General features: G+C 42.4%; 1 protein-coding gene across 1 annotated transcript in view; it reads right to left on the reverse strand.

Annotated features, from left to right (window-relative positions):
- Nucleotides 1-2,420: 2,420 nt before the first annotated feature.
- The window catches only part of LOC308241224 (cell cycle control protein 50C-like), a gene marked incomplete at both ends in the record, with an annotated part of 34,745 nt that continues 15,513 nt past the window's right edge, over nt 2,421-21,652 (reverse strand). Inside the window, 2 exons of the mRNA XM_080654670.1 lie at nt 2,421-2,623; nt 5,350-5,559. Coding sequence (XP_080510796.1) covers nt 2,421-2,623; nt 5,350-5,559 — 413 coding nt within the window. The remainder of the gene's footprint in view (nt 2,624-5,349; nt 5,560-21,652) is intronic.

Below are 21,652 nucleotides of genomic sequence, written 5' to 3' on the forward strand. Positions count from 1 at the left end.
GGTCAACTCCACGCTTTTGTTCACGCTTAGCTTATGGGTAGACTTATATTTTGTCCAGGTCCTTTCCATGGACTCAGCTGGAGGACAGAGTGAATGAGGAGGACTTGTTTAGAAAGTCTTGGTGAATGCAGATGCCTTCTGTGATTCTTAATTCTATGTGTCAACTTGATCGGGCCATGGTGCCCAGACGTTGGGGTCAGTCATATTCTCACTGTTTCTGTGAGGGCGTCTTTGGACGAGATTTACATTTGCATGGGTAGTCAGAGTAAAGCAGATTGTCCTCCATAATATGGGTGGTCTCATCCAATCAGTTGAAGGACGGAATAAAACAAAAGGCTGACCTTCCCTGAGCAAGAGGAAATTCCCCAGAGGCAGACTCCAGTCTTCATCCGAAACATTGACTCTCCCTGGATTTCCATCAGCTGCCTTTTGGTTTGAACTGCAACTCTTTCCTGAGCCTCCAGCCTGCAGCCTCCCCCATCACATGTTGCACTTGCCAAGCCTCCACAATCATGTGAGCCAGTTCCACACACACACACACACACACACACACACACACACACACAGTTGGTTCTGTTCCTTTGTAGAACTCTGACTGATACAGCATCCTATAAGCTGACGGACAAGGTTGAGGTGTAACAATGTGTTTAAGCCTTTTTCCAGTCAGCACCGTAACTGAGGAGTGCGGACTGGAGGGGTGAGAGCCCAGGTCTGAAGTCAATGGGCCTGTTCCTTCCCAGCCCTCTGCCCTGCATAGCTCACCTAAAACCAGAGAAGCAACAGTTGCTCAGACGACTAGAGCATTGCCAGCTCCTGGTGTATTCGTTCCCTTTTGCTGCTGGAAGAAATTACCACATTGTCAGGGGTCTGTGGGTGGGGCTGGGAAGGCGGAAGGTCTGTTGTGTTGTGTTTTTTTCCCCCACACACTGGGATTTTAAAACATCATAAATATATTCTCTTACCGTCCTGGAGGTCAGAAGTCTCAAATCAAGATGACAGCTTGGCTTCTGGAGGGGACGATCTGTTTCTTGCTTTTTTCAGCTTAGGTTGCCTGCATTCTTTGGATCATGGTCCCTTCCTTCCACCACACCAACCTCTTGCTTCCGATCTCCTGTCTCTCTCTCCTATGAGTACCTTAATTATTACACTGGGCCCACTCAGGTAAACCAGGGTAATCTCTCCATAGCAATCTCTTTAATTTAATCACTTCTGCAAACTCTCTTTTGACATAGAAGTTAACATTCACAGGTCATGGAGATTAGGACATGGCTATCTTTGGGGTGGGGGTGGGCATTATTCAGCCTACCACAGCTGAGGTCACTGGTTACACCTGGAAGGTGAGATAGGGGAGAGGTTTCCAGGTTTCAGAGCTGGCACTTGGAACCATTTTGGGTTATTTTGGAAAAGTATTCAACTATTTGGTAAATGCAGAAAGCTGCAACAAAGAAATGCTTTCTTGGCTGCTAAAGAGACACATATGTGTTGGTACTGTATGTTTCTTTAACAATGAAAATTCTGCTCCTAAAGTCATTGCAGAGTAAAGCTCCCCCCCGCCCCTCACCTAAACAAATAAAATAATACAAACATGTTTTTAAAAGTATAATATTCTGGTCATCGAGGGACACAAATCCATGGGGCCTCTTGTCCTGGCAGCTTTACCAAGTACTTTGTTAAGTCTCCTGTAAGTGACTTTTAGTAGGAATTCAAACCTTTTAAGATAGACTCTGAGAAGCTCCTAAACACATACAATTCGAGTATCTTAACTCCACGTCATTGTTTACTTTCTAGAATGTTATCCCCGGCTGAGGTCTCGAGTTGTTCCGTGCTGAGTACAGTTTGTGGGGGAATCAGTCACTTATAGTGCTCCCCTCCTGGCTGCACTGTTTGTGCTCAGGGCACTGCCATAACGTTTGCTTGGTTTATTTCTAGCAGAGAAAACTTAGTTTTGACTCCATAGAAAGGAGAGAACACCAACTAAATCAGTTTTCAAAATCATCCTGATTGCTCAATTCAATGCTCAGTGAATTTAGTTTATAATAAATTCAGTCAAGACTGGGGTCTGAGCCTGGGTGATGGTTGAAAGGACTAACCTGATCTCGGGGGCTCAGCCAGCTTACTCTTGTGTGGTGATGGTCCTCTCCCAGGCATTCACCCGCCCGTAGGCACAAGGGCTTTAAATAAATATCGAGACTTGGTTTAGAGCTCAAGAATGGTTTATCTTCCTCAAGGACATGTTACTATTCATACTATGCCTTTCCCTCCTCCTCTCCGCCTCCCTGGGAACTCTCATTTATCCACCTGGGATTGAACCTGGTCCATCAGTGCAGCCCCCCTTGAAATATTCCAGTCACTTCCAGCCTCGTCAGAGATCTTCGGCTCTGTCACTTCACTGTCCACTTCTGTGCTTTCTGCTCTTCTTTTCAGAGCTTGACTTTATAGTTGGGGAAGAACATTTTCCTTTTTGCCAGCATCAAGTGAATTGCCATCATGGAGAAGGAGGCCAGCCACGTCACGGCTCCTGTCACTGTGTAGGCGAGACCTAGGAAAAGGCTGCTGCCGCCACTCCATGTCAGAGTGGAAAGAACGACTGACTTCTCTCCTCGGAATCTGGTTACTGGAAAGTCTAAGGAAAGGAGATCTGTTAAGGATCTGTCTTCGCACTTCTCAGCTCTACCTCCGTATATCCTAAATACACCAGGTTGAACCACATAAAATTGCTGTTTTTGTAGGTAAAAACAGGGTTGAATAATTTCATATGGTCTAATCTATCAAGTAGTACATTGTATGTTACTGTCATGAAATTAAGTAAAAACAAGGCTTCCCTCTACATCATTATCATGTACAAAAGTGATTCTGACACGTAGACAGATTGGAATGACTTACAGACAACTGAAAATTGAATAAATATATTTAAACCCAAGGAAATAAAAATAATACAGATAGGTTTTACAGCAAAGCTGACTTTTCATTTTATGACTTAGGAGACCCAGGGTAGGCTAAAATCCTTCTTAGGCTAAGGTTCTAATTCCTACCTCAGGGAAAATTCTTCAAGTGGAGTGAAGAACAAAATAATAGCGAGCTATCGCCCTGGCTGGTGTGGCTCAGTTGGCTGAGCACCGTCACCCTGGTTGTGGGTCGGGGTGGGTGCAGGAGGAAACGGATCAATGTTTCTCTCTCACATTGATGTTTCTCTCTCTCTTTCTCTCACTTCCTCTTCCTCGAAAAAATCAATAAAAACATATGAAAAAATAGTGAGCTGCATGGTGAAATATTTTTGGTGGGAAAACTAAAGATGGGGCATTCGTTTGGGTTTCAGAAAGGCCAGCATCCCTCACTGCTGGGGTGAAAGTGCTTGAAGTGGGTTTGCTATCATTAGCATTTTAATGATGTCATTTTGATTATGCATGTGGTTTGAGGTTTTTAAACATCTGGTGCCTTTTGGTAAACCAAACTAATAAACAAATAAAGGCTTCTCATAGCAACGGCACAGGACAGCAGCATTTCCCAGCAAAGTTCTTGAAAGGCCTCAGATCACTTGGCCACATGCTACTTAAAGGCACAAGGAAACTCAGTCTCTCTTTTACGTCAAAATTCCTCATTGTCACCAGGTCCTTGAGCGCCACCTCAACTCATCTGTCTGTTTTCTCTCTCCCTCAGCTCTAGCAGAGGGTCTTTTCCTCACACAGAGAACATCCTCTCTCCTTTAGAAGTGGTAGGTGTTTTCTGTAGCTTGGGCTTCATTCTCTGTGCACATCTGCCAGGCCTTGAGGCTGGGTGGGTCATACACACCCCAGGGCTTAACACAGGTAGTGCAAGGCTAGGACTGAAGCTCAGGATGGAGGTTCTACGTCGAAGATTTAGACCTGAGAGTCATCAGCATTAACATGTGACTGGCTGAAGTCACCCAAGGAGAGCCTGTCTCCAGAGGAGAAAGAGTGGGTCTCCTTTGTTTGGAACACAGACACCCCCCCTTCTTCCCGTCTGCCCCAAACTCACCACCAGGCACTGTGAGGACAGCAGTTCATGACGTTTGTTTCCCCCCTCCCTATTTCTTGATGGCAACTGCACCTGCTTTACTGGTAAGGCAATCACAGACAAAGTCGATTGGATCAGGAGGTCCAACTCCGGAGACCACTGTCAAGCAACTTTTTTGTTGTTGTTGTTAAAAATTTTTTTATTGTCTAAAGTTTTACAAATGTATCATTTTTCCCCAATTGACACCCCCCCTCCCAATCCCCACCCCTCTAGGGCAAGCCTCCACCACCCCAGTGTCTGTGTCCATTGGTTATGCTAATATGCATGCATACAAGTCCTTTGGTTGATTTCTACCCCCCATCCCCTGCCATTTGTCTCTGGATATATTCTTGTACATCAGTTTATGTTGACCATTATATCCTGTACATGAGTGAGATCATGTGATATTTATCTTTCTCTGACTGGCTTATTTCACTTAGCATAATGCTCTCCCGTTCCATCCATGCTGTTGCAAATGGTAAACATTTCTTCTTTTTTATAGTGGCATAGTATTCCATTGTGTAGATGTACCACAGTTTTTAATTAAATACTCTCATCTGCTGATGGGCACTTAGGCTGTTTCCAAATCTTAGCTATTGTAAATTGTGCTGCTATGAACATAGGGGTGCATATATCCTTTCTGGTTGGTGTTTCTGTTTTCTTGGGATATATTCCTAGAAGTGGTATTACTGGGTCAAATGGCAGTTCCATTTTTAATTTTTTGAGGAAACGCCGTACTGTTTTCCACAGTGGCTGCACCAGTCTGCATTCCCACCAGCAGTGCAAGCAAATTTCAATCTCAATTTTTTTTTTGGCGGGGGAGAGGAGAAGGCAGGGTTGCTGGAATTTTACTCTTTATGGCTTTCATTTTCACAGAATAGAATTAGAGGCCCTGCTAAAAGGAAGGAACTGAAGGCAAACAGAAGGAGGCAACAAACTGACAGATGGTGTCACATCAGTGAGGAACCTCTGACTGAGGAACATCCCTACTCCCCTGTCAGGATGGAAACGTCCTCACTCTACTCTGGGTAGAAATGATGGAGCAGTCATTCACTTATCCCCAAGATTTCTCATTCAAGCTCCCCGGCAGATAAAGAAACGGAGGAGGTATTTTGTGCTAAGATCCTCTGGCCCACCGGGGGTCCCATGAACCACTCTTAGCCAGCAGCCTTGTACAGGGCTGACCTCAAAGCCATGTACAAACCCTGGAAAGATCCTGCCTCCCAAACATTTGTTTGAAGAATAGAAAATTACAGAATGAAATAATTTGACAACTAGCACCCAGATGGACACTAATTTTCCTTCATTACAAAAAGAACTAGTACAAAAGGATACTGTAGGTTATGTTGAAACTATAGTTACCAGCAGGCAAACCTTCAGTAAAATACTGTACTCTCTTGAGTCGACGATGCAGTTTCTTGAAAGTGGGAAAGGCAGCTGTCCGCATCCACACAATGAAGTCCTCATTGATGAAGCCATTGTTCTCTGAGTCCTCTTCGTCCAGTTCATAGACAGGCTTAGGCCAATATGGCGGCTTTGCAGTTCCTGTGGGAACAAAATAATGGATGTGGTTGGGAAAAATCACCTACCCACCTTCAGTTTTCCTTAGAGAATGAAATAACTTTTGATACTTTTTTAAGGAAAGAGAAATATAAAATAGAAATTTTTGAAGAAGTGTGTGTGTGTGTATGTGTGTGTGTGTGTGTGTGTGTGTGTGTGTGTGTGTGTGTGTGTGTGTGTGTGTAAACTACCTGAGTATGTAACCATTAAAAATAATGGTTATAAAGACTTAAGGAAACAGGGTGGGGGGGGCATGCCAATTATGCTTTTTATAAGGTAAAAAAAACACAGTGCAATATAAAATTATATGTATCTTATGTGTTCTAAATGAAGCACTGAAAAAATAGGTAGAGCACAATAATAGTGGCCGTATTCTGTGATAGCATCATATGCTCTGAAAGCATCATAACTTCACTAGTGATCTAAAGAGAGTAAATGAAAATAAGATAGTTGGTTAATATTTAAAGAAAAAACAATGATAACCATTGATGAGGCAGTGGAAATGGGAATTCTTGTGTGGAACATATAAGTGTGTGGATGAACATTATCTCTGGCAAAAGAAATAAAAAACACACACACACAAAACATTATTTCTGACAATCTAGGAGCATGCATCAAAAGCTTTAATATATGTTGCATACATTTCAGCCCAGAAATTCTACTTCTAGAAATGCATTCTAAGGAAATAATCATGGAAGTGCATGAAGATTGTGTTGCATAGATATTCTCTGTAGCACTGTGCCTAAGAGCTCAAAATTAGAGGCAAGGGGGAGGAATTGGTAAATGGGGGGAGGTAGAGAGCACAGGTGTTGCAAGTCTGTTCTAAAACCAGGAGGCCTGGCAGGTTTCAGTACCATAGCAATAGTGAAAGCACAGGGTGGGGGCCAGTGCCAGGGGGTGAGCCTGTTGTGTTTATTGTCACCCTCACACTGCTTACTTGACTGTGGGCATGTCTGTCATTCTTACTCCACAGCAGAATCTTGCATACAGTGTCTTTCTCATTTTCTTTTCACAGTCCAGTGCCTGGCACATAGTAGGTACTGAGCCCGCAATCCAGGCATGTGCCCTGACCAGTAATTGAACCATGACCTCCTGGTTCATGGGTCAATGCCCAAACACTGAGCCACACCAGCCAGGCAATACAGTTTTTATTGTCAACTTCTATAAGCAAAGAAACCATCAACAAAATGAAAGGCAACTCACTAAACTGGAGAACATATTTGCCAATGCTACATATGATAAGGGGTTAATTTCCAAAATATATAAAGAATGCATACAACTCAACACCAAGAAGACAAACATCTCAATTAAAGGACCTAAATAGACACTTCTCCAAAAAAGACATTTAGATGGCCAATAGACATATGAAAAATGCTCAACATCATTAATCATCAGAGAGAAGCAAATGAAAACCACAATGAAATATTATCTCACCCTATCAGAATGGCTACCAATTAAAAAACAACAATTGTTGGCAAGGATGTGGAGAAAAGGGAACCTTCATCACTGTTGGTAGGAATACATGTTTTTGTAGCCACTGTGGAAAACAGTATGAAGTTTTCTCAAAAAATTAAAAATGGAACTACCTTTTGACCCAGTGATCCCACTTTTGAGAACATATCCAAAGAACCTGAAACACTAATTTGAAAGAATATGTGTGGGACTTCTAATATGGCAGTGGAAAGTGGAAGCTACACTGACACTCTCCCAGGACCAAACTGGAAATACAACTAAAATACAGAAACAACTACCCTGAAAAATCAACTGAAGATTAGCTGGATGGAACTCTGATAAACGAGGACAGGAAGTGGAGACCACATAAAGACTGATGGGAAGGGATGAGGTGTGAAAGGGCTGGCTGGGGTCCCACAGACAGCAGCTGAAATTCTGGAGGGATATCTCAGCTGTGGGGAAATCCCACTGAGAACTCTGGGAGTATTCTGTGATAGCATCATATTGTCCCCAGCAGAGAGCACCAAAAATGAGAAAGGTACCCACATAACATCTGCCATGAAAAGCAGTAGGGTTGCTGTCTGCCCAACAGAGATGGCTGGAAATGCAGACAAGCTCTTAAAGGGCTAATGCACAAAATTTTGTGTGCAGCCACACACCTCGGGCTCCATCAGAGGGAGGGCAGATTGGACTGTAGCTGTGTGAGCAGAAGCCAGGAATGGGGGCTCTGGGGTTGAGTTTGGAAGGCAGCCACCTCGGTTTCTTGTGCTGAGTCATTCCCTCACGCTGCAGAGGACATCTTTCTCCAGTAGACATTTGCTATCCAGGCAGTTTTTGCCTGTGTGGAAGGCAGTTGTCCCACCCTATTGGAAGACCTCTTGCTCCACCCTGTGTTTGATAGCCTGAGGATAATCAAGACTGAGTGTCAATGGGTCTGCATGCAGAGACAGGTCTCTGGAGGTTTGAGTCTTTGTCTGAGCTAATACTGGGCCTGATGCTAAGAAAAGCAGAGCCGGGTGCACATCTTGGTCCTTTCCAAAGGCACCCAGCTCCAGCAGAGGGAGCCACAAGCTGTGAATTGCTGACAGCTCCAAACAGGGGACTCAGGGCCAGTCACAAACACTGTCTGAAACTGTCCTGCATTAGAGATTGGGAGGTGTATCAGAACTACTAATACATAGAGACATACTGAAACAGACAGCTAAAATGGGGAGACAATAAGAAAAGTACCAAATGAAACAATAAGAGAATTCTCCAGAAGAGCTCAATGAAATGGAGATAAGACATTTATCAGACATAGAGTTCAGAATAATGATGACAAACATGCTCAACAGCATGAGAAAAGATATGAATAATGACATAGCACTAATAAAGAACACAGTAGAAGAAATACACAGCAGATTAGGGGAAGCCAAAGATCAGATCACTGAATTAGAAGACAGAGTAGAAAAAAAAATCACTCTATCAGAGAACCAAAAAGGAAAAAACACACAATTAAAAACAGAAGGACAGCTTAAGGGAGCTGTGGGACAACATGAAATGTAACAATATTTACACAATAGGAGTACAAGAAGGGGAAGAAAGTGAGCAAGGTATAGGGAACATGTTTGAAGAAATAATGGTAGAAACTTGCCTAACCTGGAGAAGGAAAAAGTCACATAAAGCAAGAAGAACCCAAACAGGCCATGACCAGACACATCATAATTAAAATGCCAAAAATTAAAGACAAAGAAAGAATCTTAAAAGTAGCAAGAGAAAAGCAATTTGTAACCTACAAAGGAACTCCCATAAGGCAGTCAGCTGACTGCTCACTAGAAACTGTACAAGCCAGAAGAGAATGGCATGAAGTATTCAAGGTAATGGAAAGCAAGGATCTGAAACCAATATTACTATATCAAGCAAGGCTATCATTCAAAATAGACTGTGAAATACAGAGCTTCCCAGACAAAAAAAGGTTAAAGGAGTTCAACACCACCAAGCCAGCATTACAAGAAATGCTAAAGGGGCTGCTGTAATGAAAAGAAGAAATAGAGAGAGAAACCTAGGCATACAGAATTAAAATGACAATAAGTAAGTACCTATCAATAATAACATTAAATGTAAATTGATTAAATGCTCCAATCAAAATGCCCCAATCAGCTCCAGGGTAGCTGAATGGATAAAAAAAAACATGACCCAATTACATGCTGTCTACAGGAGTCCCACCTCAGAACCAAAGACTCACACAGAATAAGAGTGAAAGGAGGGGAAGAATTTTTCCATGCAAATGCAAATGAAAAAAAGCTGGGGTAGCAATACTCATATCTGAAGTATTGAAGGCCATCACAAGAAACAATAAATATCACTACATAATACTGAAAGGATAGATCCAACAAGAGGATATAACCCTGGTAAACATATATGCACCCGATATACGAGCACCTAAATATATAAAAATACTTCTGAAGTACTTTAAGGGAGAGATAGAAAGTAATATAGTCATAGTAGGGGAGTTTAACACCCCACTGAATTCACTGGATAGATCTTCCAGAAAAAAAATTAATAAGGAAATAGAAACTCTAAATGACACATTGCATCAGATGGATTTAATTGACATGTATAGAACATTTCACCCCAAAGTTATAAAATATGCATTCTTTTCAAGTGTACATGGGTCATTCTCAAAGATAGACAACATGTTAGGATACAAAACAAGTTTCTATAAGTTCAAGAAGATTGAAATCTTATCAAGCATCTTATCAGATCACAATGACATGAAATTAGAAATCAATGATAGTTAAACATTCAAAAACATTCAAACATATGGGAGGCTAAATAGCACATTATTAAACAATGAATGGGTTACCAATGAGATCAAGAAAGAAATTAAAAACTTCCTGGAAACAAATGAAAATGAACCAACAACTACCCCAAATCTATGGGACACAGCGAAAGCAGTCCTGAGAGGGAAGGTCAGAGCACTGCAGGCATACCTCATAAGACAAAAAAAATAAGAATAAATTATTTAACCCTACAACTTAAAGGATTAGAAAGAAAACAACAAGAAAAACCCAGAGTAAGTAGAAGGAAGGAAATAAAGATTAGAGCAGAAATAATTGACACTGAAGCTAAAAAACAATACCAAAAAAACCAATGAAACCAAGAGCTGGTTCTTTGAAAAGATAAACAAGATTGATGAACTCCTAGCTAGAAACAAAGAGAGAGGACCCAAATAAATAAAATCAGAAAAGAAAGTGCAGAAGTAACCACTGGTACCAGAGAAATACAAAGAACTGTAAGAAAATACAATGAACAACTGTACACCAACAAGATGGACAATGAGGAGGAAATGGTCAAATTCCTAAAAAAAATACAATCTTCTAAAACTGAGTCAGGAAGAATCAGAAAACCTGAATAGGCCAATAACAACTGATTAAATAGAAGCAGTAATTTAAAAACTCCCAGCAAACAAAAGCCTTGGTCCAGATGGCTTCAGAGGGGAGTTTCACCAAATATTCAAAGAAGGACTAACACCTATACTCCTCAAACTATTAAAAAAAACCTAAGAGGAAGGAACATTTCTAAGATCATTTTATGAGGCCAGCATTATTCTAATTCCAAAACCAGATAAAGACAATACAAAGAAAGAGAACTACAGGCCTGATGAACATAAATGCTAAAATCTGCAACAAAATATTAGCAAATCAGATTCAGAATATATTAAAAAGATTACACACCATGAAAAGTAGGATTTATTCCAGGGATGCAAGGCTGGTACAATATTTGCAAATCAATAAATGTGATACATCACATAAATTGAAAGTCAAAAATCACATGATCATATCAATAGATGCAGAAAAGCATTCAACAAAATCCAGCACTCTTTTTTGATAAAAACTCTCAGTAAAGTGTGACTAGAGGATCATACCTCAACATAATAAAGGCCATATACAACAAACTTAAAGCTAACATAATACTCAATGGGCAAAAACTAAAAGTGTTTCCCTTAAGAATAGGAACAAGAGAGAAACCAAGATGGAGGCATAGGTAAGCACCTAAACTGCTGCCTCGCACAACAATTTCAAAACTACAACTAAAAGACAGAATGGACACCATCCAGAACCACAGGAAAGCTGGCTGAGTGAAAATTCTACAACTAGAAGGAAAGAGAAAAGTTCACAGAGAATTGGAGGTACGGCAAAGGGTCTTTGTGCGCGCAGAGAGGAAGGGCGGCTGAGAGCCTGGCTGACTTTCTCTGGCGGAAGGGGGAAGGAAGTCCCTGACCGCACTGAACCCCAGTTCTGACTGCACTGAACCCCAGTTCCAGGCGAGCCCCTGGGGACCCACACTCTTGTGGGGGGAGTCTGGACTCTCGGGTGGAGACTCCGGAGCCGGGGAAGGCGGAGGACTGAAAGCGCACGCACGCCAGTGCGCACAAAGGCTGCAGAGGTTGCCACAGGCTTTCCCTAGTGGAAGAGAGTCGGAGATTCCTGACTCCACTGGGCCCCAGTTCTGACCGCACTGAACCCCGGTTCCAGGTGAGCCCCTGGGGACCCACGCTCTTGTGGGGGGAGTCTGGACTCTCGGGCGGAGACTCCGGAGCCGGGGAAGGCGGAGGACTGAAAGCGCGCGTGCGCACGCCAGTGCGCACAAAGGCTGCAGAGGTTGCCACAGGCTTTCCCTAGTGGAAGGGAGTCGGAGATTCCTGACTCCACTGGGCCCCAGTTCTGACTGCACTGAACCCCAGTTCCAGGCGAGCCCCTGGGGACCCACGCTCTTGTGGGGGGAGTCTGGACTCTTGGGCAGAGACTCAGGAGCCAGGGAAGGTGGAGGTCTGAAGGTGCGCACGTGCGCGCAAGGGTAAGGCTGACAGGAAGCCAAGACTGAGACTCCACCCCATCCAAGCTGAGCACAGAGGCTATTGCAATTTGGCAAGTCTAATCCTATAAGGCTGTCTCCAGCACCGAACTTCTCCCAGCATAGACACAGCTGATCCTTACAGCCAACTGGCCTGGAGGTCAATTCTTCCCAGTGATACCAACAACAATCAAGACTTAATTACAACAAGGCTGTACACACAGTCCACAAAGGGGTGCACCAAGAGTGTCCACCTCAGGTTAACTGGGGAGGCAGACCCACTGGGCCATATTGGAAACCTAGCACACTAATCTACCTTACCAACTCAGGGAAGCAGTGAAAATGCGGCGTCCAAGAATCAGATCACAAACGAAAGAAATGGAGGAAAACAAACGACTGGATATAGAATTCAAAACCACGGTTATAAGGCTTTTTAAGAATATCCTAGAAAAGGCCGATAAATATAACGAGACCCTCGAAGATATGAAAAAGGACCAACTAGAAATTAAACATACACTGACTGAAATAAAAAATATTATACAGAGACCCAAAAACAGACAAGAGGAACACAAAAATCAAGTCAAAGAATTGAAACACAAAGAAGCAAAAAACACTCAACTGAAAAAGCAAAAAGCAAAAAAAAAAAATCCAAAAAGTTGAAGATAGTGTAAGAAGACTCTGGGACAACTTCAAGCGTACCAACATCAGAATTATGGGGGTGCCAGAAGAAGAGAGAGAGCAAGATACTGAAAACCTATTTGAAGAAATAATGACCGAAAACTTCCCCCACCTGGTGAAAGAAATAGACTTACAAGTCCAGGAAGCGCACAGAACCCCAAACAAAAGGAATCCAAAGAGGACCACACCAAGACACATTATAATTAAAATGCCAAGAGCAAAAGACAAAGAGAGAATATTAAAAGCAGCAAGAGAAAAACAGTTAATTACCTACAAGGGAGCACCCATACGACTGTCAGCTGATTTCTCAACAGAAACTATGCAGGCCAGACGGGAGTGGCAAGAAATTTTCAATGTGATGAATAGCAAGAACCTACAACCAAGATTACTCTACCCAGCAAAGCTATCATTCAGAATTGAAGGGAAGATAAAGAGCTTCACAGATAAGAAAAAGCTAAAGGAGTTCATCACCACCAAACCAGTATTATATGAAATGCTGAAAGGTATTCTTAAAGAAGAGGAAGAAGAAAAAAGTAAAGATAAAAATTATGAACAACAAATACATATCTATCAACAAGTGAACCTAAAAATCAAGTGAATTAAAAACCCGAGGAACAGAATAATCTGGTGAATATAATAGAATCAGGGGCATAGAAAGGGAGTGGACTGATAATTCTCAGGGGGAAAAGGGTATTGGGGGGGGTTCATGAAGTGACTGGACAAAAATCATACACCTATGGATGAGGACAGTGGGGGGGGAGGTAAGGGCAGAAGGTCGGGTGGGAACTGGGTGGAGGGGAGCTATGGGGGGGAAAAGGAGAAATAATTGTAATCTGAATAAAGATTTATTAAAAAAAAATAAAAAAAATAAAAGTAATACTAATGAAAAAAAAAAAAAAGAATAGGAACAAGACACTCATAACTCTTATTCAAGACTAGAGGCCCGATGAATGATGGCTTCATCCAGAAGGTCGTTCGGCTGTCTGGTCTAATTAGCATATTATGCTTTTATTATTATAGACTAGTGGACTGGTGCACAAAATTCATGCATGGGGGGCGGTTCCCTCAGCCCAGCCTGCACCCTCTCCAATCAGGGACCCCTTGGGGGATGTCCGACCGCCGGTTTAGGCCCGATCCCACAGGGTCCCACAGCAATCTGGGACCGCTGGCTCCTAAGCGCTCACCTGCCGGCCTGCCTGATCACTCCTAACTACCTCTGCCTGCCTGCCTGATTGCCCCTAACTGCCCTCCCCTGCCTGCCTGATCTTGCCCCCAACTGCCTCTGCCTGCCTGATCACCCCTAATTGCCATCCTTTGCCGGCCTGATCTCACCCCCAACTGCCCTCCCCTGCTGGCCTAGTTGCCCCCAGTTGACCTCCCCTGCTGGCCTGATGTCATCCCTAACTGCTCTCCCCTGCTGGCCTGATCACCCCTAACTGCCCTTCCCTGCTGGCCTGATCTCGCCCCCAAATGCCCTCCCCTGCCGGCCTGGTTGCCCCCAACTGCCCTCCCCTGCTGGCCTGATCTCGCCCCCAACTGCCCTCCCCTGCTGGCCTGGTTGCCCCCAACTGCCCTCCCCTGCTGGCCTGATTACCCCTAACGGCCTCTGTCTCAGCCCTCACCATCATGGCTTTGTCCGGAAGGAAGTGGGACATCTGGAAGATGGCCGGTCAACCCAGTCTAATTAGCATATTACCCTTTTAGTAGTATAGATAGATTATATAGGATAGGATTGCTTAAATGGGGAGGGGGAAGCCTTTTCCATCAGGAGGAGATGCTCTTGGCAGACAAAAATACATAATCCCTATATCTGGACTGATAGCCAGCCATATGCACTATACTGCCAAACCGGTCATTAAAAAGTTGAACTGCTTTCTTACACCTTACACCAGCCATGGGCAAACTACGGCCCACGGGCCAGATCCAGCTCGTTCGGCTGTTCTATCCGGCCCGTGGAGCCGAAAGAGCAGAGGGTTTTCTTGCTCTCCCCTCCGCTCCTTCACCAGCAGCAGTGTTAACATGGCAACGTCGGGAAACACAGCCGCAGCTCCTTCTTCTGAGTGGGCGGATTTATATCCGCCCATTCAGTAGAAGGAACAACCTCTCAATCTTCCAGAGGCTTCTTGTAATGCCCGCGGACGCGTCCCCCGACATCACCCTGGGAATGCATAGACACGTTATCGTGGTGATGTAGGGAGACATGCCCCTGGAGAGCACAGTATCAGAGCATTAGCTAAAAAGGAGACCAACAACACTGTTCCCACTGAAGTTGATGTTTTAAAGACCAAAAACCTTTCAACCCAGTATACATTGCCATCTACATCTACGTCCCGGGCATAATTTGGAAGTTGCACTAAAGAAAATGTTCAATTTACTGTTTACACATTTTGTTCTTTTCTATTTGTTTTAGTTTTAAATTATTTTATTATATTTAAGTTTAATTCGAAAGGCTTTTGTACCTTTCCTTTGTTAGGCAATTTTATTTTGCCTTTGCCATCTTCAATATAAGGTATGTTATTGTGCTATGATTCCTCCATTTTTTGAAGTTTCAAATTATAATAATTAGTGTTTACATTCTTCTTGTTAAAATGTTTGAAATGAATAAAACTATTGAAATAAAAAAAAAGACCGTACCCTTTTATGTAATGATGTTTACTTTGAATTTATATTAGTTCACACAAACACTCCATCCATGCTTCTGTTCTGGCCCTCCGGTCCAGTTTAAGAACCCATTGTGGCCCTCGAGTCAAAAAGTTTGCCCACCCCTGCCTTACACCAAACAGCTGTTGCCCTTAAAACCCCTCCTCAGCCCCCACCTTAGGTTCTGCCTTCGCAGTTCACCAGATTAGGTTCTGATTGGTCAGTTTCTATGCCAGTCAGCATCAAAAGCTCTGCCTACTAGGCAGCCATTGGCTTTTTGAACTTCACCCAGATTAGGTTCTGATTGGTTGGTTTCTATGCCAGTCAGCGTCAAAAGTTCCGCCTCTTAGGTAGCCATTGACTCCTCACACTTCACCCAGATTTGGTTCTGATTGGTTGAGTCAGAGTCTCTGGGCCTGTCAATGGGCCTGATCAGAGAGGTGGCACTGATCAGAAGCCCCAGCAGAGGCCCGAGAGAAAGAGAGGTGTGGCTGCTGGCCAGGCCTGGAGCAAAAGAGAGAAACAAGGGCTGATCAACAGCTGCCACGGAGGCTATGGATCAGACCCTGCTTCTCTCTCCAGGCCTCTCTTCAGGCCTGATCCGCAGCCCCCTGGGCAGTCAGTGCTGGGTCAGGCTGCCCGCAGTGGTGGCAATCAGTGCTGCATTGTCATGGCAACCCAGCACTGACTTCTGGTCAGTTGAGCCTTCGGTCGTTTTGGATGTTACGGACCCTGGGTTATTATATATTAGGATATACTTAACTTCTAGTCACAGGGATCAGATAAGAAGAAATAAAAGGCACCCAAATTGGAAGGAGGAAGTAAAACTATCATTATTCACAGATGACAAGATATTGTACATAGAAAACCTTACAGACACCATAAAAAAACTAGTAAATTTAATAAAGGAATTTGGCAACGTAGCAGGGTACAACATTAACACCCAGAAATCTATGGTATTTTTTATATACCAATAATAAACTCTCAGAAAGAGAACTTAAACAAATAATACCATTTATCATGGCAACAAAAATGAAGATACTTAGGAATAAACTTAACCAAGTAGGTAAATGACCTGTACTCAGAAAATTATAGGACACTGAAAAAAGAGATAGAAGAAGACATAAACAAATGGAAGAATATACCATATTCATGGATTGGTAGAATCAACATCATTAAAAGGTTCATACTATCCAAGCAATCTATAAAATCAAGGCAATCCCCATTAAAATACCAATGGCATACTTCACAGATATAGAACAAACAATCCAAAAATTCATCTGGAATAAAAAAAGACCCTGAATAGCCACAGCAATCTTAAGAAGAACAAAGTTGGAGGGATCACAATACCAGATATCAAACTATACTACAAAGCCACTGTTCTTAAAACTGCCTGGTACTGGCATAAGAACAGACATTTAGACCAGTGGAACAGAACAGAGAACCCAGAAATTGACACAAGCCATTATGCTCAATTAATATTTGACAAAGGAGGCAAGAGCATACAATGGAGTCAAGACAGTCTCTTCAATAAATGGTGCTGGGAAAATTAGACAGATATAGGTAAAAAAATGAAACTAGACCACCAACTTACACCATACACAAAAATGAACTCAAAATGGATAAAGGACTTAAATGTAAGACAAGAAACCATAAAAATCTTAGAAGAAGCTATAGGCAGCAAAATAGCAGACATTTGTTGTAGCAATATCTTTACCAACACAGCTCCTAGAACAATGGAAACTAAGGAGAAAATAAACAAATGGGACTACATCAAAATAAAAAGCTTGCACAGCAAAAGAAACCATCAACAAAACAACAAGAAAGCCCACTGCATGGGAGAACATATTTGCCAGTGTTATCTCTGATAAGGTTTTAATCTCCAACATTTATAGGGAACACATACAACTTAACAAAAAGAAGAAAAATAATCCATCAAAAAATGGGCAAAGGATCTAAATAGATACTTTTTGAAAGAGGACATACAGAAGGCCAGGGGACATATGAAAATGTGTTCAAAGTCACTAATCATCTGAGAGATGCAAGTCAAAACAACAATGAGGTACCATCTCAAACCAAATGTCAAGTGCTGATGAGGATGCAGAGAAAAAGAAACCCTCGTGCACTGCTGGTGGGAATGCAGACTAGTGCAGCCACCATGGAAAATAGTACGGCATTCCTTCAAAAAACTAAAAATGGAACTGCCATTTTACTCATTAATACTACTTGTAGGTGTATATCCCAAGAAAACAGAAACCTCAATCAGAAAGAATATATACACCCCTATGTTCATAGCAGCACAATTTACAATTGCTAAGATTTGGAAATAGCCTAAATGTCCATCAGCAGATGAGTGGATTAGAAAACTGTGGTACATCTGCACAATGGAATACTACGCTGCTTTAAAAAGAAGGAATTATTACCATTTGCAACAGCGTGGATGGACCTGGAGAGCATTATGCTAAGCAAAATAAGCCAGTCAGAGAAAGATAAATATCACATGATCTCACTCATTTATGGAATAGTAGTGGCCCAGTGCATGAAATTCGTTCATGGGGTGGGGCGTCCCCTCAGCCCGGCCTGCACCCGCTCCAATCTGGGACATCCCTCTCGCAATTTGGGACTGCTGGCTCCTAACTGCTCACCTGCCTGCCTGCCTGATTGCCCCTAACCACTCTGCTTGCTGGCCTGCTCGCCCCCAACTGCCCCCCCACCAGCATTCTCGCCCCAACTGTCCCCCCTTGCTGGCCTAATTGCTCCTAACTGCTCCCCCCTGCCAGCCTGCTCGCCCCTAACTGCCCCCCCCCCACCAGCCTGATCACCCCCAACTGCCCTCCCCTCCTGGCCTGATCACCCCTAACCGCCTCTGCCTCGGCCCTGCAACCATGGCTTTGTCCCAAAGGATGTCTGGAAGGTCTCCTGGTCTAATTAGCATATTACCCTTTTATTAGTATAGACTAGAGGCCCGATGCACAAAGATTCATGCAAGAATGGGCCTTCCTTCCCCTGGCTGCCAGCGCCGCCTTTGCTCTGGCTGGAGCTGCCTTTTAGCTCTGGCCCGAAACTGCCTATCTGCCTTCCCATGCTGCCCAGAGGCCTGGAGCTCCTGGGGCAGCATGGAATGCCTGTGTCCCACCCTGCCCCTGGCCGCTCAGTGCCTACGTATGCAAATTAACCCACCATCTTTGTTGAGTTAATTTGCATACTCACTCCTGATTGGCTGGTGGACATCGTGAAGGTATGGTCAATTTGCATCTTACTCATTGGACAAATCCTCTAAACAAAAAATCAGCAAAGAAACATCAATCCTAAATGACTCACTAGACCAGATGGAATTAATTGACATCTTCAGAACATTTCACCCCAAAGCCACAGAATATACATTCTTCCCAAGTGCACATGGGTCATTTTCAAAGATAGACCATATGTTGGGACATAGGCAAAGTCTCTTCAAATTCAAGAAGACAGAAATCATATCAAGCATCTTCTCAGACCACAGCGGCATAAAACTGGGAATCAACTACAATAAAAACAACCCAAAGAAATCAAACACATGGAGACTAAACAGCATGCTATTAAACCATGACTGGGTTACCAGAGAGATCAAAGAAGAAATAAAAAACATCATGGCAACAAATGACAATGAAAACACTACAATCCAAAATCTATGGGACACAGCGAAAGCAGTCTTGAGAGGGAAGTTCATAGCTCTACAAGCCTACTGCAAAAAACAAGAAACAATGGTAATAAATTACCTAACCCAACAACTCAAAGAATTAGAAAAAGAGCAACAAGAAAAGCCCAGTGTAAGCAGAAGGAAGGAAATAATAAAGATCAGAGCAGAGATAAACGACATAGAGACCAAAGAAACAATACAAAAGATCAACAAAACCAAGAGCTGGTTCTTTGAAAGGATAAACAAGATCGATGAACCTCTAGCCAGGCTCACCAAGAAGCAAAGAGAGAGGACCCAAATAAACAAGATCAGAAATGAAAGAGGTGAAATAACAACAGATCCCGCCGAAATACAAAGGATTGTTAAAAAATACTACAAACAGCTCTGTTCCAACAAACTGGACAACCTGGAGGAAATGGACATATTCCTAGAAAAATATAACCTTCCAAAACTCAATCAGGAAGAATCTAAACAGCTCAACATGCCAGTAACTATGGAAGAAATCGAAGCAGTCATCAAAGAGCTTCTGGCAAACAAAAGCCCGGGGCCAGACGGCTTCACAGGAGAGTTTTACAAAACATTCAAGGAAGAACTAAAACCTATCCTCCTCAGACTATTCCAAAAAGTTCAAGAGGAAGGAACACTTCCAAGCTCCTTCTATTAAGCCAGCATCACCCGAATACCAAAACCAGATAAAGACAACACACTGAAGGAGAATTACAGACCAATATCCCTCATGAACATAAATGCCAAAGTCCTCAATAAAATTCTAGCAAATCGGATCCAGCAGTATATCAGAAAGATCATACACCATGACCAAGTAGGGTTTATCCCAGGAATGCAAGGATGGTACAATATCCGCAAATCAATAAATGTGATACATCACATAAACAAATTGAGAGATAAAAATCACATAGTCATGTCAATTGATGCAGAAAAAGCATTTGACAAAATCCAACACCCTTTCTTGATAAAAACTCTCAACAAGGTGGGAATACAAGGATCATACCTCAACATAATAAAAGCTATATATGATAAACCCACAGCTAACATCATACTCAATGGGCAAAAACTAAAACTATTTCCCCTAAGAACAGGAACAAGACAGGGATGCCCACTCTCACCACTCCTGTTCCACAGAGTACTGGAAGTATTAGCCATTGCAATTAGACAAGAAGAAGAAATAAAAGGCATCCAAATTGGAAAAGAAGAAGTAAAACTGTCCTTATTTGCAGATGACATGATATTGTACATAAAAAACCTGAAAGACTCCATCAAAAAACTAACAGACTTAATAAATGAATTCGGCAATGTAGCAGGATACAAAATGAATGCCAAGAAATCTATGGCATTTCTATACACCAACAGTGAACTTACAGAAAGAGAGACTAAAAAAGCAATCCCATTTTCCATCACACCAAAAAAATTAAGATACTTAGGAATAAACCTAACCAAGGAGGTAAAAGACCTATACACGGAAAACTATAGGACACTGAAAAAAGAGATAGAGGAAGATGTAAACAGATGGAAGAACATACCATGTTCATGGATTGGTAGAATAAACATCATTAAAATGTTCATACTACCCAAAGCAATCTATAGATTCAATGCACTCCCCATAAAAATACCAATGGCATATTTCACAGACCTAGAAAGAACTCTCCAAAAATTCATCTGGAATAAAAAAAGACCCCGAATAGCCACAGCAATCCTGAGAAAGAAGAATAAAGTAGGAGGGATCTCAATACCAGATTTCAAGCTGTATTACAAAGTCACTGTCCTCAAAACAGCCTGGTACTTGCACAAGAACAGACATATAGATCAATGGAATAGAATAGAGAATCCAGATATCGACCCAAACCAATATGCACAATTAATATTTGACAAAGGAGGCATGAGCATACAATGGAGTCAAGACAGTCTCTTCAATAAATGGTGTTGGAAAAATTGGACAGATACATGCAAAAAAATGAAACTAGATCACCAACTTACACCATACACAAAAATAAACTCAAAATGGATACAGGACTTAAATATAAGACGGGAAACCATAAAAATACTAGAGGAATCCACAGGCAGCAAAATCTCAGACATATGCCAAAAGAACTTTTTCACTGATACTGCCCCTAGGGTAATGGAAGCCAAAGAGAAAATAAACAAATGGGACTACATCAAAATAAAAAGCTTTTGCACAGCAAAAGAAACCATCAACAAAACAACAAGAAACCCCACTGTATGGGAGAACATATTTGCAAATGTTATCACTGATAAAGGTTTAATCTCTAACATCTACAGGCAGCTTATACAACTTAATAAAAAGAAGATAAATGATCCAATAAAAAAATGGGCAATGGACCTAAATAGAATCTTTTCGAACGAAAACAGAAGGAAGGCCAAGACACATGAAAACATGCTCAAAGTCACTAATTATCAGAGAGATGCAAATCAAAACGACAATGCGATACCATCTCACACCTGTCAGAATGGCAACCATCAATAAATCAACAAACGACAAGTGTTGGCGAGGATACGGAGAAAAAGGAACCCTCGTGCACTGCTGGTGGGAATGCAGACTGGTGCAGCACTGTGGAGAACAGTATGGAGTTTCCTCAAAAAACTGAAAATGGAACTCCCATTTGACCCAGTAATCCCATTCCTAGGAATATATCCTAAGAAACTAGAAACACCAATCAGAAAGGATATATGCACCCGTATGTCCATAGCAGCACAATTTACAATAGCTAAGATTTGGAAACAGCCTAAGTGCCCATCAGCAGATGACTGGATCAGAAAACT

This window comes from Plecotus auritus, assembly GCF_963455305.1.
Source record: "Plecotus auritus genome assembly, chromosome: 2".
NCBI classification, from domain to species: Eukaryota; Metazoa; Chordata; class Mammalia; order Chiroptera; family Vespertilionidae; genus Plecotus; species Plecotus auritus.